General features: G+C 50.8%; 1 protein-coding gene across 4 annotated transcripts; it reads right to left on the bottom strand.

Moving 5' to 3' along the window:
• Positions 1 to 1,322: 1,322 nt before the first annotated feature.
• Positions 1,323 to 23,842, bottom strand: trim25 (tripartite motif containing 25). Of its 4 annotated transcripts, none has more exons than XM_031893957.1 (11): positions 23,526 to 23,842; positions 13,285 to 13,921; positions 10,952 to 11,047; positions 9,876 to 10,109; positions 7,080 to 7,218; positions 6,588 to 6,635; positions 6,080 to 6,154; positions 3,971 to 4,039; positions 3,521 to 3,589; positions 3,371 to 3,424; positions 1,323 to 1,933 (listed from the first exon to the last, which is right to left on the bottom strand). In XM_031893957.1, exons 2-11 carry the CDS (start codon positions 13,882 to 13,884, stop codon positions 1,404 to 1,406), a joined length of 1,914 nt encoding a protein of 637 aa, XP_031749817.1. In that variant the 5' UTR covers positions 13,885 to 13,921; positions 23,526 to 23,842; the 3' UTR covers positions 1,323 to 1,403.
• Positions 23,843 to 25,545: the final 1,703 nt, after the last annotated feature.

Here is a 25,545-nt window from a genome sequence, read left to right as displayed (position 1 = left end):
ATGTCCATCTGTGTCTGTAGATGTCCATCTGTGTCTGTAGATGTCCATCTGTGTCTGTAGATGTCCATCTGTGTCTGTAGATGTCCATCTGTGTCTGTAGATGTCCATCTGTGTCTGTAGATGTCCATCTGTGTCTGTAGATGTCCATCTGTGTCTGTAGATGTCTGTCTGTGTCTGTTGATGTCTATCTGTATCTGTAGATGTCTATCTGTAGCTGTCCTATCTGTAGATGTCTATCTGTATCTGTAGATGTCGATCTGTATCTGTAGATGTCTATCTGTATCTGTAGATGTCTATCTATTTGTATCTGTAGATGTCTATCTGTGTCTGTAGATGTGCAAATACTCATTATCCTGAGAATCAGATTCTTATAGTTTTTAGAATCAATTCCCAAAATGAATCAAAACCTGTGGGGAGAGAGAGAATGGGCAGAAAACAGGATACAGAGCTCTGTATATTGGGCCTAAATCAGCTCTATATCAATTCCTGTTCCTTTGCCCTATGATGGTATATTCCTCAGGGGGTAAGAGAGAGAGGTTGCACAAAGGGAAGGGGTAAATTCCCATTCCTTGGCCCTATGATGGTATATTCCTCAGGGGGTAAGAGAGAGAGAGGTTGCACAAAGGGAAGGGGTAAATTCCTGTTCCTTGGCCCTATGGTGGTATATTCCTCAGGGGGTAAGAGAGAGAGAGGTTGCACAAAGGGAAGGGGTAAATTCCCATTCCTTGGCCCTATGATGGTATATTCCTCAGGGGGTAAGAGAGAGAGGTTGCACAAAGGGAAGGGGTAAATTCCTGTTCCTTGGCCCTATGGTGGTATATTCCTCAGGGGGTAAGAGAGAGAGGTTGCACAAAGGGAAGGGGTAAATTCCTGTTCCTTGGCCCTATGGTGGTATATTCCTCAGGGGGTAAGAGAGAGAGGTTGCACAAAGGGAAGGGGTAAATTCCTGTTCCTTGGCCCTATGGTGGTATATTCCTCAGGGGGTAAGAGAGAGAGGTTGCACAAAGGGAAGGGGTAAATTCCTGTTCCTTGGCCCTATGGTGGTTTATTCCCAGGGCCAGATTTACAAATTTGCCGCCCCGAGGCCGGCCCCGGTCGCACGCCCGTCCCCCCCCCGAGTGCGCATGCGTGCGTGAACAGCCAAACTTGCATACGGAGAAGTCCCCATTGCTCCGTATGGGAACATAGATCTTTGTGCGGCGGGGCGGCATGCCGCCCCCAGGTTTCTGCCGCCCTAGGCTCGGGCCTGTTTATTCCTCAGGGAGTAAGAGAGAGAGGTTGCACAAAGGGAAGAGGTAAATAGGGCAAATTACATCAGAATAATAATTTAACATCCATCATAATTAATGTAGAGGAATAAAATCACAGATAACAGGAAGGAAATGGTGGCTCCACCCACAGCCTTAACTAAATGTATTAAAGGAGACAACAGCGTTAGCAGAAAATACCCAAAAAGCTGGATAAACCGCTTCAGTAAAATGGGCCCGGAATCTGTAAATCTGGCTGAACTTTTTTGAAACAGAAAAGAAAGACAAGAAGCCCTCATCGTAATTGAGCAGAAGGCCGATTCTGTTTGTGTTGGGAGAGGTGAGGCTGGTCTCCTTCTCATCGTGCCAGGCTTGCAGTTTCCCATTGAAATATTCCAGGCACCAGGACACGGGGTTGCGCCCCAGGCGGCTCTCCGCCCCTTTCCGGGGAATACTCCTGTAGGCGATCCCAAAGCCACTGAAATTGCCCCCTTGTATGTCCACTTCCCAGTAATGGGTGCCCTGGCTGAACCCCTGCGAGCACAGGACCTGGGAGCAGTGAGTGAACCTCTCGGGGTTGTCTGGGTAACTCTGCGCTCCCTCGCTCACAGACACCTTGGTGTTTCTCTCGGAGAGCAACACTCTCTTGTGAGCTGTACTGGGATCGGCAGTCACTTGTGCCACATCTAAGGAAACAGTTACACACAGTGATAAGTATATAGTCTTAGTAGGAGCCTGTTCCCTGTGACTTGCTTGTTGGCGGGAGCCTGAGCCTATTCCCTGTGACTCGCTTGTCGGTGGGAGCCTGAGCCTTTTCCCTGTGACTCGCTTGTCGGAGGGAGCCTGAGCCTATTCCCTGTGACTCACTTGTCGGTGGGAGCCTGAGCCAAATTCCTGTGACTCGCTTGTTGGCGGGAGCCTGAGCCTATTCCCTGTGACTCGCTTGTCGGTGGGAGCCTGAGCCTATTCCCTGTGACTCGCTTGTTGGCGGGAGCCTGAGCCTATTCCCTGTGACTCGCTTGTCGGAGGGAGCCTGAGCCTATTCCCTGTGACTCGCTTGTCGGAGGGAGCCTGAGCCTATTCCCTGTGACTCACTTGTCGGTGGGAGCCTGAGCCAAATTCCTGTGACTCGCTTGTTGGCGGGAGCCTGAGCCTATTCCCTGTGACTCGCTTGTCGGTGGGAGCCTGAGCCTATTCCCTGTGACTCGCTTGTTGGCGGGAGCCTGAGCCTATTCCCTGTGACTCGCTTGTCGGAGGGAGCCTGAGCCTATTCCCTGTGACTCGCTTGTTGGCGGGAGCCTGAGCCTATTCCCTGTGACTCGCTTGTCGGAGGGAGCCTGAGCCTATTCCCTGTGACTCGCTTGTCGGTGGGAGCCTGAGCCTATTCCCTGTGACTCACTTGTCGGTGGGAGCCTGAGCCTATTCCCTGTGACTCGCTTGTTGGCGGGAGCCTGAGCCTATTCCCTGTGACTCGCTTGTCGGAGGGAGCCTGAGCCTATTCCCTGTGACTCGCTTGTCGGAGGGAGCCTGAGCCTATTCCCTGTGACTCGCTTGTCGGTGGGAGCCTGAGCCTATTCCCTGTGACTCGCTTGTCGGTGGGAGCCTGAGCCTATTCCCTGTGACTCGCTTGTCGGAGGGAGCCTGAGCCTTTTCCCTGTGACTTGCTTGTTGGCGGTAGCCTGAGCCTATTCCCTGTGACTCACTTGTCAGTGGGAGCCTGAGCCTATTCCCTGTGACTCACTTGTCGGTGGGAGCCTGAGCCAGATTCCTGTGACTCGCTTGTTGGCGGGAGCCTGAGCCTATTCCCTGTGACTCGCTTGTCGGAGGGAGCCTGAGCCTTTTCCCTGTGACTCGCTTGTCGGAGGGAGCCTGAGCCTTTTCCCTGTGACTTGCTTGTTGGCGGGAGCCTGAGCCTATTCCCTGTGACTCGCTTGTCGGTGGAAGCCTGAGCCTATTCCCCTCACTCGCTTGTTGGCCTGAGTTTACTTGTGACCCACAAACCCTTCTACTAATCTGCAAATCATGCAGACTTTCTGGGGAGTTCCATTATTATGGTTTAGAGCTGTATATTTCCATCATGAGGAAGTAACGTACCAGTTACAGAGCGAGAATATTGCACTTACATTTCAAAACATCTTCCCTCGAGTCGGGAACAGAGGGGCCTCTTTTGGATTTAGCTGTAAGACAGTGAAACATGGGGACAATTAATGAGAAGTTCAGCACTACATCACCAGACAACAGTTCACATAAATAGGAGAACCCAATAAACTTACCTAGGGGTTTGTTTTTATCATCAGGTGCGGTGGCCGAAGGAACATGGGGACCTGTGGCTCTTGGTTTTCCTAAAAACACAAATGAATGATTGAAATCTTATCGTTATTACAGAATAATAGAAGTTATCCCATGAATGAGAGATTTTTTGCAATGGCTTTATTAACTGCCTGGGAGAGGGGGGGGGGGGGGCGGGGGCAGTAGGGCAGTGACTATTAAGTAGTTTAGGATTTAAGCAATTTTGCTGTGGGGCCCAGTACCATCTTGTTACACCCCTTTGCTGAGTGTAACCCCAACGTGCCCTATAGAGCAGCGCACACAGCATGGCTCCATATTATCATACTCACATACATTCAGTCGCAATGTAAATCTAATAAACAGTTCAACTAGGATATTTATAGCAGACAGAATCTCAGTGTAACATCTTAGCACCCTTATAGGACATTCCCTACCTTTTTTAGGGTGTCTCTCAACCTCTGGAAATGTAGGTGTTGACGCAAATGTGTTCTTATTTGGTGTTTCTGCTGTGGAAGGTTAAAAGAGAGAAGCCAAATGAAACCCACCCGAATCTTAGAATAGTAAGTCTCATATATATAAATGGAACTGGAGTTTATAGTGGCAATAGTTTCATTCTGCAGCCAAAAAGTCTGGTTCAGTTGGGGGGTTCCAATGAAATGTAAGCTGGAGGGATGAATGGTCAGAAAGTGCATGGGGTAAGTATTGGACCTGAGTTACTTGAGGGAGCAGTTCTGAAGAGGCCAGAGCTTGGTCAGTCCTTGTAAGCCAGTGCTGTCCAACTGGCGGCCCGCGACCCCCCTCTGTGTGGCCCCCCACCTGTCTGGCTGCTTTGATAGTTTACTCTTGTGTAAGCTTTAAATGGTATCAGTACTGTGATTAACTGCCCCCCCTGCATGGTTCTCACCTCAGATTCAGGCTGTAATCAGGCTGTATTGTTTAAATATGTAATCCCCTGTGTTGTTCACACCTTTTAATCTGTGCATTGTTCACCCCCTGCAGTGTTCCCACCTCAGGCTCAGGCTGTAATCACCCCATTGTTCCCCTGTTCCCACCTCAGGAGCAGTAGAAACCCACATCTAATCCCTGCACACTACAAAAAGAACATATACTGACATAGACATACTGAGGTGGTACTTCAATTAAAAAGTTTTTTAATATATAGTTATTGTGCAGACTGTAGGAGCAGTGCCAGCATTGTGTCACTGTAGGCTGCCTGTGTGCTATACACACAGGCATCATAGGGCAAGCAGAGTATGGCACACACAGGCAGAGTAGGGAAGGCAGAGTATGGCACACACAGGCAGAATATGGCACACACAGGCAGAGTATGGCACACACAGGCAGAGTATGGCACACACCAGCCAAGAATGGCAAAGACAGTGAAAGTATGGCACACGCAGGCAGGGTAGGGAAGACAGAGTATGGCACACACAGGCCAAGTATGGCACAAACCAGCCAAGAATGGCAAACACAGGGAAAGTATGGCACACAGGCAGGGTAGGGAAGGCAGAGTATGGCACACACAGGCAGGGCAGGGAAGGCAGAGTATGGCACACACAGGCAGGGTAGGGAAGGCAGAGTATGGCACACACAGGCAGGGCAGGGAAGGCAGAGTATGGCACACACAGGCAGGGCAGGGAAGGCAGAGTATGGCACACACAGGCAGGGCAGGGAAGGCAGAGTATGGCACACAGGCAGGGTAGGGCAGGCAGAGTATGGCAGGTTTTTGCTGTACTACAACCATTAATATGGGTATGGTCATGTGATAACATGGGTGTGGGTTCAAGTGGGTGTGGTTTCAAAAATAGGAGTGGTCAAAACTGGCTTCCATTATCGGCCCTCCACCACGTAGGTCGGAAAAATTGCGGCCCTCGGTACAACAGAAGTTGGACAGCACTGTTGTAAGCGAATGACAAAAATAGACCTCATCATGCCAATGTTTCCACACATGAGTTAGCTGTAGGGCCTCAGCCCACTGTGCAAGGTTGGTAATGGCAGCTGGGCCTGGATTAAGTCTGCCTATGGAGGGGTTCTTACAGCATTTGAAGTCACCTAGTACACAAAAAAGGCAGGGAGGTATTTGGCTAGCTTGGTGCTGATTTGATCTAGAATAGACACCGCAAACAGTTGAAGTATATATTGGCTTATAATTTGCCAAGTGGCAGTGTACAATCATAAACCCAAGTGCTCAGAGTGTAGTTTAAGCAGCTCAAATGGGAGGGACAGACGTACTAGGAGTGATACTCCTCCGTGTGCCAACCCACCCATGGCTTTTTCAAGGTCAGAATTTTCTGACCATAAAGATGGCTCTCCTGAAGAAGGAGAACTGAGAGTACACGCCCTATAATTTCTGTGCACATATGAGTAGGAAAGCAGCCGACAGTAGGCTTGCCTATAACCTACTAAGAAAGCAAATGTGCTGGACATGCACATCAGAGCTGCTACCTGCAATGGCCGTCACTCAGAACTTTCTGTTAGAGGCACAAAGACTTGCTGATGGCCCCAAAGAAGCTTCCCTTAGCCCTGTTAGCTGGAATTCTTACCTTGTTTGGGGTGTCTGCCTCCTGCAGGAATTCTCTCTGTACTGGCAGCTGATGGTTTCCATTCTTGGGTATCGTCTGTAAAAAGAAAAAACACCATTCATTCTGCAATGACGTACTATAACCAGCATACAAGTGTACTACAAACATATCTTTGCCCCTAGGTACTCCAGGGTGCTTACGTACATTAGCCCCTATCCCCCAAAGGAAATATTACCCTAGAACATGTGACCTGGCATGTTCACACAGAGGAGGAGAGGCAGATCAGATCTGGAAGGAATCTGTACAGCAGCCTTACGTGATCATACAAATTTAGTGGTAAAACTGTATTTCTGGATTTAGAGTGCAACTACTGCCTACAGTACTTTCCTGCCAATTTATTGGGTTTTAGTAACAGCCACATCAACGGACTAATGCCCATGTGTTGCAAAGGCAAGTGTATATACCATTGTTAATATAAGCCAAATAAATGCTGCACCTTCCCTTATTATACTTTGCTATATGGACTTACCCTGTTTAGGGTGTCTGCCTCCTGTCGACATTTTCTCTACTGTATCATCTGTAGAAAGAAAAAAACATGGTTCATTCAGTAACATATCATTATATGCGGACAGCAGCCTAGTAAAAACAATGTTCTGGCTCTAGGTGCCCCTGGGTGCTAGCTTGAATAGTCCTTATTGATACCACGAGTGCACCCAATATTACCATTAACATTTGCTCTGATTTAATGTTGAAGGAAGGAGTTGCCCAACTGGAGGCCCATGGGCCAGATGTGGCCATCTAACAGATTTACATGGCCCTCATGATGCCATAGTAACTGCGTAACTGTGTCAGCAATATATAAATATAAAGATAACAAAGACATCATGTAAAAAAGAAGATAATTGGTTCACGGCATTGATAATCTATTCGGGGTAACAGTTCTGGTTATCTTCAGATTTCTAGAAGCCACAAAGCTATAGTGTGACAATACACAGGTGCTGCAATGATAAATAAACATGACCTGGTTGCTGCAGTTTGGCTTTGATGGAGTCTTTTAGTGACACAGTGTTCCGGAATATTTGGTGCAGTAGTTTCTCATCCAACTCCATCTTTGGCTTATAGGGCTCCTTGGAAGTTGTGTCATGCAGCTTAGATGCCCGCTGTATAAGTACAATGCAAATACCTGCAGTTAATAGGCCAAGCCTTATGTCACACAAGGAGCCAATTATGGAAAATATATTAAACAGATATTACGATTACAGATAAAGGAAAAGAAGTGAGGCAAGTGCATTTAAGGTTTATACACAATCAAACATTCTATATGTCGTTTAAGCAAGAGATTTCCAGTGCATTAGGGTTGCCTACTTAGCCTAATATAACCGCTCATCGTGGAGCTGTAGGGCTCCTGTTATTCCTAATAACCATAATTCAGGGGAGTGGATATTTGGGAGGGCAAGTTTCTCATTAATGTATTAAAAGAACCTGCCTCCAGAATCTTTGAATTACAGGGCATTGGTCCGAGACTCAAATGTATATTTTAGCTAAGTGATAAGGAGTTAGATATGCCCTGTTTAAAAATTTCATTAGTTAGGGATGCACCAAATCCATTTTTTCAGATTCGGCCGAACCTCACAGGATGAGAGGATTTGGCCAAATCCTGGATTCGGTGCATTCCCATTATTTGTACTTACCTGTCCCTCATAAATATGGACGGTTCTGGAACCAATTTAAGAGCATCCGTCCATATCTCTTCATCTAGTTCTGGAATATCTCTTTGCCATTTATTCCTAGTCTTCTCTAGGGGTGATGGGCCTGATGTGAACAATATGGTATATAGCCAGGATAGTGGCTTAGTCAGGCCTTGCCTGTGTAGCTAGAACGCTAGGGTTGCTTCAGTTAAGCTTATTGGCCTGGTGGGAAATTGCACATTGAAGGCATGCAGCAGCTGCACATACCAAACATCATATCTGGTGGGGGGGTGCATCTCTTGCCTTATCATGTCATAGTTTTTTACATTTCCCCACCAGAGACTACTTCGCCTAATTGCCCCAGCTGTGGGCCTCCTGGTCAACTTCTACACCTTTTGGAAGGGCTGTATGACCCCTGTTTTCATAGTAAGAGTTTAGAGAGGGCTTCAAGAGAACCTACTTTTGCAGCCTCCAAAACCACTGCTGTGTTAGTTAGGTTTGTAGTTAACTACCAATGGACTAACACCAGCTGTGCGGCTAAAAAAAGTAGAGCTTAAGCTGAGGCAGGGCCAGACCCCCTCCAGAGGCCGATGCCTGGAGAATCTTGATATTAAAGCTTAGATGTTCCCCTGCCCACAGAAATCCCCTGATTATTCTGTCTATACCAGTAAAACCATTGAACTATGGTGAATTATGGAGAACATACAGGAAGAGAAAGAGCACTGAACTGTAGCATCTCCCCACTCAGCCTACAAGGAATGAGAGAGACAACACTGAACTCTAGCATCTCCCCACTCTAGGAATGAGAGAGACAACACTGAACTGTAGCATCTCCCCACTCAAGGAACGAGAGAGATAACACTGAACTCTAGCATCTCCCCACTCTAGGAACGAGAGAGACAACACTGAACTCTAGCATCTCCCCACTCTAGGAACGAGAGAGATAACACTGAACTCTAGCATCTCCCCACTCAAGGAACGAGAGAGATAACACTGAACTCTAGCATCTCCCCACTCTAGGAATGAGAGAGACAACACTGAACTGTAGCATCTCCCCACTCTAGGAATGAGAGAGACAACACTGAACTCTAGCATCTCCCCACTCTAGGAATGAGAGAGACAACACTGAACTCTAGCATCTCCCCACTCAAGGAACGAGAGAGATAACACTGAACTCTAGCATCTCCCCACTCTAGGAATGAGAGAGACAACACTGAACTGTAGCATCTCCCCACTCTAGGAATGAGAGAGACAACACTGAACTCTAGCATCTCCCCACTCAAGGAACGAGAGAGATAACACTGAACTCTAGCATCTCCCCACTCTAGGAACGAGAGAGATAACACTGAACTCTAGCATCTCCCCACTCTAGGAATGAGAGAGACAACACTGAACTGTAGCATCTCCCCACTCTAGGAATGAGAGAGACAACACTGAACTCTAGCATCTCCCCACTCTAGGAATGAGAGAGACAACACTGAACTGTAGCATCTCCCCACTCTAGGAATGAGAGAGACAACACTGAACTCTAGCATCTCCCCACTCTAGGAATGAGAGAGACAACACTGAACTCTAGCATCTCCCCACTCTAGGAATGAGAGAGACAACACTGAACTCTAGCATCTCCCCACTCTAGGAATGAGAGAGACAACACTGAACTGTAGCATCTCCCCACTCTAGGAATGAGAGAGACAACACTGAACTCTAGCATCTCCCCACTCAAGGAACGAGAGAGATAACACTGAACTCTAGCATCTCCCCACTCAAGGAACGAGAGAGATAACACTGAACTGTAGCATCTCCCCACTCTAGGAATGAGAGAGACAACACTGAACTGTAGCATCTCCCCACTCTAGGAATGAGAGAGACAACACTGAACTCTAGCATCTCCCCACTCTAGGAATGAGAGAGACAACACTGAACTGTAGCATCTCCCCACTCTAGGAATGAGAGAGACAACACTGAACTGTAGCATCTCCCCACTCTAGGAATGAGAGAGACAACACTGAACTGTAGCATCTCCCCACTCTAGGAATGAGAGAGACAACACTGAACTCTAGCATCTCCCCACTCAGCCTACAAGGAATGAGAGAGACAACACTGAACTGTAACAATACAAAGGAATTTACCTTCAAAAACTGCAGATCATCTTCTTCCAGTAAGAGAGATTCAACACTGGATTTCATTTTCTCAAACTCCTGTTTCTTTTTCCCAAGGACGCTCAATGTATAACCGAATTTGCTGTTCACCTTCTTCTCCTCTTCCTCAATTTTCCTCATGGATTTCATTTTCTCTTGTTCAATTAAAGCTTTGATTTCTTCAAACTCCCCTTCCAACAAATCCTTCTTCTTATTCACAGTATCCTAGGAAACACAACACATGGGCTCACACTACAGTTGGTTCCCAATCCCCATATTCCTAGATATGGGGATAACAAGTATAATTTCATGTAATCCTTCTTGCTGGTACTGTCCTGCTGAATGGCAGCTATGTGCAGCTATAGTGACTGGGAATATCAGGTACTGTTGCTCTATCAACCTGCTTCCCAGAACAAGAACCTGCCTCTGTTAGAATCCATTACACTACATGCAGGGGGCACATTCCCAGTTCTATACCAGTTACTTGTTTGTCGTATAACTCATCCCATCTATTTCCTGCCTATCACCCTTAAAGGGGCAGCATTCCCCCTTGTGCAACATGAGTGCAAGCAGTGCAAGACAGAGTCTGTTGGCCTGAGACTGCAGTACAGGAAAGAGGAGAGTGCTGCAATGCAGGGCAGGGTAGAGAGAGTCACTTTGCCTGAACAAGTACATTGCAGGGGACACCCCTACCTACTGCCTCACATAATCTTAAATGTATATGAATATATTAGATATTATTATTATTACTGTATTCCAGTTATCCAATTAATGTTTTGTTGAATGTGCAGTGCCGTGTACACAAGTTACACTATATATATATATATATATATATATATATATATATATATATATATATATATATATATATATATATATATATATATATATATACATATACATACACACACACACAGACACTAGGCAACGAAGGACTCAGCACTTCTTTAATGTGCAAATATCAACGTTTCGGTGACATCCTGGGACCTTTTTCAAGATTTCTATACAGACACGTATACACTTAACATATCTGTGTCGGGTGTAGGCAATATCAGTGTAGGACTCACCATCACTTGTTTCTGCTCTCTCCTTAATTCACCAGCTGTATTTGAGGCTTTTTCTATTTTCTGATTTAATGACTGCAAGATGTTGCTGATATCTCTCTGTAAATAGAGATAGAATGTCAGAACAGCTCCTCCGTGGCTGACAGGGAGCAGAACGGGGCGCGCTGCCCGGAGCCAACCTCTGAGCTAATTAACACGGCAGGCATAGGCGCCTATGGTTCAGGGAGCAGCATCAATGAGCAGATTCAGTCCCCGATCCGACGGAAAAATCAAACCTACCTGATGGAGATCTGCCCCATGTTAGGTGAGATGTCAGGGAGGCCAGTCGTTGGTGCCCATACATGGGCTGGTAAGCTGCCGAATAAGTCTAAAGGACCGATATCTGCAGCTGCAATTGGCCCCTGTATGGCCACTGTAACTGGCAACATGGGAGAGCTGGAGCTACTGGCACTGGATGAGAAATATCATGGCAGCGGCATTGCTGGGCAGTATAGCTGGGGCTATACCTTGTTATGGAGGGACAGGGGAAATAGAAAAGGGGGTAAGTCTGTATAAGCAGGATATAAAATAACATAGCATTAAGGAGAAAGTTGTGGAGGAGAATGAAAGGCTGAAGCCCTATGGACTGAACCTTTCTAGGTATAACAATCTGGGCAGCTAAGTGGCAGATGAGATTTAATGTGGATAAATGTAAGGTCATGCACCTGGGATGTAAAAATATGCCCCCACTTATACCCTTAATGGGACTGCACTAGGCAAATCCATAATGGAGAAGGACCTTGGAGTCCTTGTAGATAATAAACTTGGCTGTAGCAAGCAATGCCAGGCAGCAGCTGCAAGGGCAAACAAGGTTTTGAGCTGTATTAAAAGGGGTATAGATGCCACTTTACAGAGCACTGGTAAGGCCCCATCTAGAATATGCTGTTCAGTTCTGGTCTCCAGTGCTCAAACGGGACATTATTGAGCTAGAGAGGGTCCAGAGAAGGGCAACTAAGCTGGTAAAGGGTATGGAAAGTCTCAGTTATGGGGAAAGACTGGCCAAGTTGGGTCTGTTTACACTGGAGAAGAGACGCTTAAGAGGTGACAGGATAACTATGTATAAATATATAAGGGGATCATATAATAACCTCTCTAATGTTTTATTTACCAGTAGGTCCTTCCAACGGGCACGAGGGCACCCACTCCGTTTAGAAGAAGGGAGGTTCCATTTAAACATTCGGAAAGGATTTGTTACAGTGAGAGCTGTGAGGTTCTGGGGTCCCCCCTCCCCGAATCAGTCGTGCTGGCTGATACATTATATAACTTTAAGAAGGGGCTGGATGGATTCTTAGCAAGTGAGGGAATACAGGGTTATGGGAGATAACTCTTAGTACAAGTTGCCCCAGGGACTGGTCCGATTGCCATCTTGGAGTCAGGAAGGAATTTTTTCCCCTCTACGGCAAATTAGAGAGGCTTCAGATGGGGTTTTTTGCCTTCCTCTGGATCAACTAGTAGTTAGGCAGGTTAGATATACTGTAGGCATTATGGTTGAACGTGATGGACGTATGTCTTTTTTCAACCCAACTTACTATGTTACTATGTAAAGTTATTGCAGTTATTGATTGCCCTTGCCTGGTTGCCCCTGGCTGCCCCTGTACCGGGGTAATTTAGCAGAGCATGTGAATGACAGGTGGGCTGCACTCATTGCATGGAACTCAAATGCCCTCACTTCCCAGTCAGTGTAGCCTGGGACCTTGCCATTACCGGAGCTTACTGGAAGCCTTTTCCTATTAGGTGCCTGTGTTGGTGGGGCTCTGTTGAAGTGATATATTGTGTACCCCAAAAGAAAGCTATGACCCCCTGTAAGTCACATGAATAACTGTAGAAATTAGATCAATATGGCACTTACATGGGGATGCATGGGGTACCATGGCCACACAGAGGGCAAATTCCAAACGTCCTTTAGTGGGAGGAGTTCTTGTGGGTGAAGATTCAATGATAGCCGCCTTTAAAGCATGAATTTAAAGGGATAGTGACGTGGCAATACAGTGCATAGGGGGGTGCTGTGTGATGACAAGTGAAGTACCCCCCTACCCCTCAGCCCATATATGGGCAGTATGCTGTTGTGAGCAGGGGAAGCCCAGCCAGTGGGACGTATCTCCTCTGTCCCATACATAAAGCATGAATTTAAAGGGACAGTGACATAACAATACAGTGCATAGGGGGGTGCTGTGTGATGCCAAGTGAAGTACCCCCCTACCCCTCAGCCCATATAGGGGCAGTATGTGAGCAGGGGAAGCCCAGCCAGTGGGACGTATCCCCTCTGTCCCATACATGCTGCCCATGGCCAGACTCACCTTCCTCTCCATTTTGCCCTGCTGTAGGGTGCAGGTGTGGCACTGCTTGTGATTGGCCAGACAGTAGCAACAGATGCAGCACAAGTGCTCCCTGCAGTACTGATCCAGCAGTTTCTCATGCTCCTGGCACTTCCTGGCATGCAGGTCCCTGAGGGGTTGCTTCAGCAAGTGGTGGATAAAGGCTGGGCTCTCAAGGTGGGGGCGCAGATGCTCCTGGCAGAAGGATGCCATGCAGGTCAGGCAGGTCCTGGCAGCGGGTAGCGCCATGCAGCTGTCACAGAGCACCCCATCGCTGTAACAGGGATCTTCCTTTACCACATTCAGCAGCACCGGCTCAGGCTCCTGTGGCTTCAGCTGCAAGCTCTGTAGCTGGATCACCAAGTTATTCAGTAGGGTGTTCTTCCTCAGGTCAGGCTTACTGGGGAACGGGCACATGCACTGGGGGCATCTGTACTCGCCCAGCTTACAGGCTTCCCAGGCAAGCTCCAGGCACTCGCCGCAGAAATTGTGCCCACAGGGAATGGTCACTGGGGTATTGAACAGCCCCAAACAGATGGAGCACGTCAGCTCCTCTGCCAAGCTATCCAGCGACTGGGCCATGCTGGCCAATGAGAGCCAGGAACTGGGAATGGGCCGGCTGCAGGGAGGCAAAGGGCACAGTGACTAACTGGCAGGTCAGAGGGGCACAACCTACTAACTTACTTGCACACTACGGGGAAGGAGTGCACTGAGTGACTGGGGGGGGACACACTAATGGCTGACAGAGCCCATACTCACTGAGTAACTGGGGGGGACACACACTAATGGCTGACAGAGCCCATAATCACTGAGTGACTGAGGAGGACACACACTAATGGCTGACAGAGCCCATACTCACTGAGTAACTGGGGGGGACACACACTAATGGCTGACAGAGCCCATACTCACTGAGTAACTGGGGGGGACACACACTAATGGCTGACAGAGCCCATACTCACTGAGTGACTGGGGGGGGGGGACACACTAATGGCTGACAGAGCCCATACTCACTGAGTAACTGGGGGGGACACACACTAATGGCTGACAGAGCCCATACTCACTGAGTAACTGGGGGGGACACACACTAATGGCTGACAGAGCCCATAATCACTGAGTGACTGGGGGGACACACACTAATGGCTGACAGAGCCCATACTCACTGAGTAACTGGGGGGGACACACACTAATGGCTGACAGAGCCCATACTCACTGAGTAACTGGGGGACACACACTAATGGCTGACAGAGCCCATACTCACTGAGTGACTGGGGGGGGACACACACTAATGGCTGACAGAGCCCATACTCACTGAGTGACTGGGGGACACACACTAATGGCTGAAAGAGCCCATACTCACTGAGTGACTGGGGGGGACACACACTAATGGCTGACAGAGCCCATACTCACTGAGTGACTGGGGGGGGACACACACACTAATGGCTGACAGAGCCCATACTCACTGAGTGACTGGGGCGGACACACTAATGGCTGACAGAGCCCATACTCACTGAGTGACTGGGGGACACACACACTAATGGCTGACAGAGCCCATACTCACTGAGTGACTGGGGGACACACACACTAATGGCTGACAGAGCCCATACTCACTGAGTGACTGGGGGACACACACACTAATGGCTGACAGAGCCCATACTCACTGAGTGACTGGGGGACACACACTAATGGCTGACAGAGCCCATACTCACTGAGTGACTGGGGGGGGACACACACTAATGGCTGACAGAGCCCATAATCACTGAGTGACTGGGGGGGGACACACTAATGGCTGACAGAGCCCATACTCACTGAGTGACTGGGGGGGGACACACTAATGGCTGACAGAGCCCATACTCACTGAGTAACTGGGGGGGACACACACTAATGGCTGACAGAGCCCATAATCACTGAGTGACTGGGGGGGACACACACTAATGGCTGACAGAGCCCATACTCACTGAGTAACTGGGGGGACACACACTAATGGCTGACAGAGCCCATACTCACTGAGTAACTGGGGGGGACACACACTAATGGCTGACAGAGCCCATAATCACTGAGTGACTGGGGGGGACACACACTAATGGCTGACAGAGCCCATACTCACTGAGTGACTGGGGGACACACACACTAATGGCTGACAGAGCCCATACTCACTGAGTGACTGGGGGACACACACTAATGGCTGACAGAGCCCATACTCACTGAGTAACTGGGGGGGACACACTAATGGCTGACAGAGCCCATAATCACTGAGTGACTGGGGGACACACACTAATGGCTGACAGAGCCCATACTCACTGAGTAACTGGGGGGGACACACACTAATGGCTGACAGAGCCCATACTCACTGAGTAACTGGGGGACACACACTAATGGCTGACAGAGCCCATACTCACTGAGTGACTGGGGGGGACACACACTAATGGCTGACAGAGCCCATACTCACTGAGTGACTGGGGGGGGACACACACTAATGGCTGACAGAGCCCATACTCACTGAGTGACTGGGGGACACACACTAATGGCTGACAGAGCCCATACTCACTGAGTGACTGGGGGGGACACACACTAATGGCTGACAGAGCCCATACTCACTGAGTGACTGGGGGACACACACTAATGGCTGACAGAGCCCATACTCACTGAGTGACTGGGGGGGGACACACACTAATGGCTGACAGAGCCCATACTCACTGAGTGACTGGGGGACACACACTAATGGCTGACAGAGCCCATACTCACTGAGTGACTGGGGGACACACACTAATGGCTGACAGAGCCCATACTCACTGAGTGACTGGGGGACACACACACTAATGGCTGACAGAGCCCATACTCACTGAGTGACTGGGGGACACACACACTAATGGCTGACAGAGCCCATACTCACTGAGTGACTGGGGGGGGACACACACTAATGGCTGACAGAGCCCATACTCACTGAGTGACTGGGGGGGGACACACACTAATGGCTGACAGAGCCCATACTCACTGAGTGACTGGGGGGGGACACACACTAATGGCTGACAGAGCCCATACTCACTGAGTGACTGGGGGGGACACACACTAATGGCTGACAGAGCCCATACTCACTGAGTGACTGGGGGACACACACTAATGGCTGACAGAGCCCATACTCACTGAGTGACTGGGGGACACACACTAATGGCTGACAGAGCCCATACTCACTGAGTGACTGGGGGACACACACTAATGGCTGACAGAGCCCATACTCACTGAGTGACTGGGGGGGGACACACACTAATGGCTGACAGAGCCCATACTCACTGAGTGACTGAGGGGGGACACACACTAATGGCTGACAGAGCCCATACTCACTGAGTGACTGGGGCACACACACTAATGGCTGACAGAGCCCATACTCACTGAGTGACTGGGGGGGACACACACTAATGGCTGACAGAGCCCATACTCACTGAGTGACTGGGGGACACACACTAATGGCTGACAGAGCCCATACTCACTGAGTGACTGGGGGACACACACTAATGGCTGACAGAGCCCATACTCACTGAGTGACTGGGGGACACACACACTAATGGCTGACAGAGCCCATACTCACTGAGTGACTGGGGGGGACACACTAATGGCTGACAGAGCCCATACTCACTGAGTGACTGGGGGACACACACTAATGGCTGACAGAGCCCATACTCACTGAGTGACTGGGGGGGACACACACTAATGGCTGACAGAGCCCATACTCACTGAGTGACTGGGGGACACACACTAATGGCTGACAGAGCCCATACTCACTGAGTGACTGGGGGACACACACTAATGGCTGACAGAGCCCATACTCACTGAGTGACTGGGGGGGGACACACACACTAATGGCTGACAGAGCCCATACTCACTGAGTGACTGGGGGGGGACACACACACTAATGGCTGACAGAGCCCATACTCACTGAGTGACTGGGGGACACACACTAATGGCTGACAGAGCCCATACTCACTGAGTGACTGGGGGGGGACACACACACTAATGGCTGACAGAGCCCATACTCACTGAGTGACTGGGGGACACACACTAATGGCTGACAGAGCCCATACTCACTGAGTGACTGGGGGGGGACACACACTAATGGCTGACAGAGCCCATACTCACTGAGTGACTGGGGGGGGACACACACTAATGGCTGACAGAGCCCATACTCACTGAGTGACTGGGGCACACACACTAATGGCTGACAGAGCCCATACTCACTGAGTGACTGGGGGGGACACACACTAATGGCTGACAGAGCCCATACTCACTGAGTGACTGGGGGACACACACTAATGGCTGACAGAGCCCATACTCACTGAGTGACTGGGGGACACACACTAATGGCTGACAGAGCCCATACTCACTGAGTGACTGGGGGACACACACTAATGGCTGACAGAGCCCATACTCACTGAGTGACTGGGGGACACACACACTAATGGCTGACAGAGCCCATACTCACTGAGTGACTGGGGGGGACACACTAATGGCTGACAGAGCCCATACTCACTGAGTGACTGGGGGACACACACTAATGGCTGACAGAGCCCATACTCACTGAGTAACTGGGGGGGACACACACTAATGGCTGACAGAGCCCATACTCACTGAGTAACTGGGGGACACACACTAATGGCTGACAGAGCCCATACTCACTGAGTGACTGGGGGGACACACACTAATGGCTGACAGAGCCCATACTCACTGAGTGACTGGGGGACACACACTAATGGCTGACAGAGCCCATACTCACTGAGTGACTGGGGGACACACACTAATGGCTGACAGAGCCCATACTCACTGAGTGACTGGGGGGGGACACACACACTAATGGCTGACAGAGCCCATACTCACTGAGTGACTGGGGGACACACACTAATGGCTGACAGAGCCCATACTCACTGAGTGACTGGGGGGGGGACACACACTAATGGCTGACAGAGCCCATACTCACTGAGTGACTGGGGGACACACACTAATGGCTGACAGAGCCCATACTCACTGAGTGACTGGGACACACACACTAATGGCTGACAGAGCCCATACTCACTGAGTGACTGGGGGACACACACTAATGGCTGACAGAGCCCATACTCACTGAGTGACTGGGGCACACACACTAATGGCTGACAGAGCCCATACTCACTGAGTGACTGGGGGGGACACACACTAATGGCTGACAGAGCCCATACTCACTGAGTGACTGGGGGGACACACACTAATGGCTGACAGAGCCCATACTCACTGAGTGACTGGGGGACACACACTAATGGCTGACAGAGCCCATACTCACTGAGTGACTGGGGGACACACACTAATGGCTGACAGAGCCCATACTCACTGAGTGACTGGGGGGACACACACACTAATGGCTGACAGAGCCCATACTCACTGAGTGACTGGGGGACACACACTAATGGCTGACAGAGCCCATACTCACTGAGTGACTGGGGGACACACACTAATGGCTGACAGAGCCCATACTCACTGAGTGACTGGGGGACACACACACTAATGGCTGACAGAGCCCATACTCACTGAGTGACTGGGGGGGACACACTAATGGCTGACAGAGCCCATACTCACTGAGTGACTGGGGGACACACACTAATGGCTGACAGAGCCCATACTCACTGAGTGACTGGGGGGGACACACACTAATGGCTGACAGAGCCCATACTCACTGAGTGACTGGGGGGGACACACACTAATGGCTGACAGAGCCCATACTCACTGAGTGACTGGGGGACACACACTAATGGCTGACAGAGCCCATACTCACTGAGTGACTGGGGGACACACACTAATGGCTGACAGAGCCCATACTCACTGAGTGACTGGGGGGGGACACACACACTAATGGCTGACAGAGCCCATACTCACTGAGTGACTGGGGGACACACACTAATGGCTGACAGAGCCCATACTCACTGAGTGACTGGGGGGGGACACACACTAATGGCTGACAGAGCCCATACTCACTGAGTGACTGGGGGGGGACACACACTAATGGCTGACAGAGCCCATACTCACTGAGTGACTGGGGCACACACACTAATGGCTGACAGAGCCCATACTCACTGAGTGACTGGGGGGGACACACACTAATGGCTGACAGAGCCCATACTCACTGAGTGACTGGGGGACACACACTAATGGCTGACAGAGCCCATACTCACTGAGTGACTGGGGGACACACACTAATGGCTGACAGAGCCCATACTCACTGAGTGACTGGGGGACACACACTAATGGCTGACAGAGCCCATACTCACTGAGTGACTGGGGGACACACACACTAATGGCTGACAGAGCCCATACTCACTGAGTGACTGGGGGGGACACACTAATGGCTGACAGAGCCCATACTCACTGAGTGACTGGGGGACACACACTAATGGCTGACAGAGCCCATACTCACTGAGTAACTGGGGGGGACACACACTAATGGCTGACAGAGCCCATACTCACTGAGTAACTGGGGGACACACACTAATGGCTGACAGAGCCCATACTCACTGAGTGACTGGGGGGGACACACACTAATGGCTGACAGAGCCCATACTCACTGAGTGACTGGGGGACACACACTAATGGCTGACAGAGCCCATACTCACTGAGTGACTGGGGGACACACACTAATGGCTGACAGAGCCCATACTCACTGAGTGACTGGGGGGGGACACACACACTAATGGCTGACAGAGCCCATACTCACTGAGTGACTGGGGGGACACACACTAATGGCTGACAGAGCCCATACTCACTGAGTGACTGGGGGGGGGACACACACTAATGGCTGACAGAGCCCATACTCACTGAGTGACTGGGGGACACACACTAATGGCTGACAGAGCCCATACTCACTGAGTGACTGGGACACACACACTAATGGCTGACAGAGCCCATACTCACTGAGTGACTGGGGGACACACACTAATGGCTGACAGAGCCCATACTCACTGAGTGACTGGGGGACACACACACTAATGGCTGACAGAGCCCATACTCACTGAGTGACTGGGGGACACACACTAATGGCTGACAGAGCCCATACTCACTGAGTGACTGGGGGACACACACTAATGGCTGACAGAGCCCATACTCACTGAGTGACTGGGGGACACACACACTAATGGCTGACAGAGCCCATACTCACTGAGTGACTGGGGGACACACACTAATGGCTGACAGAGCCCATACTCACTGAGTGACTGGGGGACACACACTAATGGCTGACAGAGCCCATACTCACTGAGTGACTGGGGGACACACACACTAATGGCTGACAGAGCCCATACTCACTGAGTGACTGGGGGACACACTAATGGCTGACAGAGCCCATACTCACTGAGTGACTGGGGGACACACACTAATGGCTGACAGAGCCCATACTCACTGAGTGACTGGGGGACACACACTAATGGCTGACAGAGCCCATACTCACTGAGTGACTGGGGGACACACACTAATGGCTGACAGAGCCCATACTCACTGAGTGACTGGGGGGGGACACACACTAATGGCTGACAGAGCCCATACTCACTGAGTGACTGGGGGGGGACACACACTAATGGCTGACAGAGCCCATACTCACTGAGTGACTGGGGCACACACACTAATGGCTGACAGAGCCCATACTCACTGAGTGACTGGGGGAAACACACTAATGGCTGACAGAGCCCATACTCACTGAGTGACTGGGGGGGACACACACTAATGGCTGACAGAGCCCATACTCACTGAGTGACTGGGGGACACACACTAATGGCTGACAGAGCCCATACTCACTGAGTGACTGGGGGACACACACTAATGGCTGACAGAGCCCATACTCACTGAGTGACTGGGGGACACACACTAATGGCTGACAGAGCCCATACTCACTGAGTGACTGGGGGACACACACTAATGGCTGACAGAGCCCATACTCACTGAGTGACTGGGGGACACACACTAATGGCTGACAGAGCCCATACTCACTGAGTGACTGGGGGACACACACTAATGGCTGACAGAGCCCATACTCACTGAGTGACTGGGGGACACACACTAATGGCTGACAGAGCCCATACTCACTGAGTGACTGGGACACACACACTAATGGCTGACAGAGCCCATACTCACTGAGTGACTGGGGGACACACACACTAATGGCTGACAGAGCCCATACTCACTGAGTGACTGGGGGGGGACACACACTAATGGCTGACAGAGCCCATACTCACTGAGTGACTGGGGGACACACACTAATGGCTGACAGAGCCCATACTCACTGAGTAACTGGGGGACACACACTAATGGCTGACAGAGCCCATACTCACTGAGTGACTGGGGGACACACACTAATGGCTGACAGAGCCCATACTCACTGAGTGACTGGGGGAAACACAATAATGGCTGACAGAGCCCATACTCACTGAGTGACTGGGGGACACACACTAATGGCTGACAGAGCCCATACTCACTGAGTGACTGGGGGACACACACTAATGGCTGACAGAGCCCATACTCACTGAGTGACTGGGGGACACACACTAATGGCTGACAGAGCCCATACTCACTGAGTGACTGGGGGACACACACTAATGGCTGACAGAGCCCATACTCACTGAGTGACTGGGGGACACACACTCATACTCACTGAGTGACTGCGGGACACACACTCATACTCACTGAGTGACTGGGGGACACACACTCATACTCACTGAGTGACAGGGGGACACACACTCATACTCACTGAGTGACTGGGGGACACACACCCATACTCACTGAGTGACTGGGGGACACACACCCATACTCACTGAGTGACTGGGGGACACACACTCATACTCACTGAGTGACTGGGGGGACACACACTCATACTCACTGAGTGACTGGGGGACACACACTCATACTCACTGAGTGACTGGGGGACACACACTCATACTCACTGAGTGACTGGGGGACACACACTCATACTCACTGAGTGACTGGGGGACACACACTCATACTCACTGAGTGACTGGGGGACACACACTCATACTCACTGAGTGACTGGGGACACACACTCATACTCACTGAGTGACTGGGGGACACACACTCATACTCACTGAGTGACTGGGGGACACACACTCATACTCACTGAGTGACTGGGGGACACACACTCATACTCACTGAGTGACTGGGGACACACACTCATACTCACTGAGTGACTGGGGGACACACACTCATACTCACTGAGTGACTGGGGGACACACACTCATACTCACTGAGTGACTGGGGGACACACACTCATACTCACTGAGTGACTGGGGGACACACACTCATACTCACTGAGTGACTGGGGGACACACACTCATACTCACTGAGTGACTGGGGGACACACACTCATACTCACTGAGTGACTGGGGGACACACACCCATACTCACTGAGTGACTGGGGGACACACACTCATACTCACTGAGTGACTGGGGGACACACACTCATACTCACTGAGTGACTGGGGGACACACACCCATACTCACTGAGTGACTGGGGGACACACACTCATACTCACTGAGTGACTGGGGGACACACACTCATACTCACTGAGTGACTGGGGGACACACACTCATACTCACTGAGTGACTGGAGGACACACACTCATACTCACTGAGTGACTGGAGGACACACACTCATACTCACTGAGTGACTGGGGGACACACACTCATACTCACTGAGTGACTGGAGGACACACACTCATACTCACTGAGTGACTGGGGGACACACACTCATACTCACTGAGTGACTGGGGGACACACACTCATACTCACTGAGTGACTGGAGGACACACACTCATACTCACTGAGTGACTGGGGGACACACACTCATACTCACTGAGTGACTGGGGGACACACACTCATACTCACTGAGTGACTGGGGGACACACACTCATACTCACTGAGTGACTGAGGGACACACACTCATACTCACTGAGTGACTGGGGGACACACACTCATACTCACTGAGTGACTGGGGGACACACACCCATACTCACTGAGTGACTGGGGGACACACACCCATACTCACTGAGTGACTGGGGGACACACACTCATACTCACTGAGTGACTGGGGGACACACACTCATACTCACTGAGTGACTGGGGGACACACACTCATACTCACTGAGTGACTGGGGGACACACACTCATACTCACTGAGTGACTGGGGGACACACACTCATACTCACCGGGATTTACTGACGGAACAACCTCTCACTCACAGAATGAGAAGAACTCGTAGGACTTACAGTAGTTGCGACAGAAGAAACTGAAAGCTAATTGGTTGATGGTGGACATGTGATATTGGGGAAACCCCTCCCAGTCACAGCAGGTTTCGTTTCCTGGTTTGCTTGGAGTGAAGCATGCTGGGTAGTGTAGAGCAACAACAAACGTTGTCCCTCCTACTGCAAACACAGAGTCATTCTGGGACTTGTAGTCCTGCCCCTGCAGTAAATACTGTAAGGGGGGGACAGGGGGCGGGCAGTTATCTGAATAGGAAAAAGGGATTAATTAGAATGGATTCCTGTGCTTGTTTTGTTATCCTATGTCCTCCTCCTATCCTACACAGCCCTGGGGCAGTAACCCCCACGTACTGTCTGCTACACAGCCCTGGGGCAGTAACCCCACATACTGTCTGCTACACAGCCCTGGGGCAGTAACCCCACATACTGTCTGCTACACAGCCCTGGGGCAGTAACCCCCACGTACTGTCTGCTACGCAGCCCTGGGGCAGTAACCCCCACATACCGTCTGCTACACAGCCCTGGGGCAGTAACCCCCACATACTGTCTGCTACGCAGCCCTGGGGCAGTAACCCCCACGTACTGTCTGCTACGCAGCCCTGGGGCAATAACCCCCACATACTGTCTGCTACACAGCCCTGGGGCAGTAACCCCCACATACTGTCTGCTACACAGCCCTGGGGCAGTAACCCCACATACTGTCTGCTACACAGCCCTGGGGCAATAACCCCCACATACTGTCTGCTACACAGCCCTGGGGCAGTAACCCCCACATACTGTCTGCTACACAGCCCTGGGGCAGTAACCCCCACGTACTGTCTGCTACGCAGCCCTGGGGCAGTAACCCCACATACTGTCTGCTACGCAGCCCTGGGGCAGTAACCCCACATACTGTCTGCTACGCAGCCCTGGGGCAGTAACCCCACATACTGTCTGCTACGCAGCCCTGGGGCAGTAACCCCCACATACTGTCTGCTACGCAGCCCTGGGGCAGTAACCCCCACATACTGTCTGCTACACAGCCCTGGGGCAGTAACCCCACATACTGTCTGCTACGCAGCCCTGGGGCAATAACCCCCACATACTGTCTGCTACGCAGCCCTGGGGCAGTAACCCCACATACTGTCTGCTACGCAGCCCTGGGGCAGTAACCCCCACATACTGTCTGCTACGCAGCCCTGGGGCAGTAACCCCCACATACTGTCTGCTACACAGCCCTGGGGCAGTAACCCCACATACTGTCTGCTACACAGCCCTGGGGCAATAACCCCCACATACTGTCTGCTACGCAGCCCTGGGGCAGTAACCCCCACATACTGTCTGCTACACAGCCCTGGGGCAGTAACCCCCACATACTGTCTGCTACACAGCCCTGGGGCAGTAACCCCCACATACTGTCTGCTACACAGCCCTGGGGCAGTAACCCCACATACTGTCTGCTACACAGCCCTGGGGCAGTAACCCCACATACTGTCTGCTACACAGCCCTGGGGCAGTAACCCCACATACTGTCTGCTACACAGCCCTGGGGCAGTAACCCCCACGTACTGTCTGCTACACAGCCCTGGGGCAGTAACCCCCACATACTGTCTGCTACACAGCCCTGGGGCAGTAACCCCCACGTACTGTCTGCTACACAGCCCTGGGGCAGTAACCCCACATACTGTCTGCTACACAGCCCTGGGGCAGTAACCCCCACGTACTGTCTGCTACACAGCCCTGGGGCAGTAACCCCACATACTGTCTGCTACACAGCCCTGGGGCAGTAACCCCACATACTGTCTGCTACACAGCCCTGGGGCAGTAACCCCACATACTGTCTGCTACACAGCCCTGGGGCAGTAACCCCCACATACTGTCTGCTACACAGCCCTGGGGCAGTAACCCCCACATACTGTCTGCTACACAGCCCTGGGGCAATAACCCCCACATACTGTCTGCTACACAGCCCTGGGGCAGTAACCCC

Source organism: Xenopus tropicalis, chromosome 10, assembly GCF_000004195.4.
Source record: "Xenopus tropicalis strain Nigerian chromosome 10, UCB_Xtro_10.0, whole genome shotgun sequence".
In the NCBI taxonomy this organism is placed as follows: domain Eukaryota; kingdom Metazoa; phylum Chordata; class Amphibia; order Anura; family Pipidae; genus Xenopus; species Xenopus tropicalis.
Note: the sequence above shows the minus strand (reverse complement) of the source record. Positions and strands in the feature narration are given on the sequence as shown.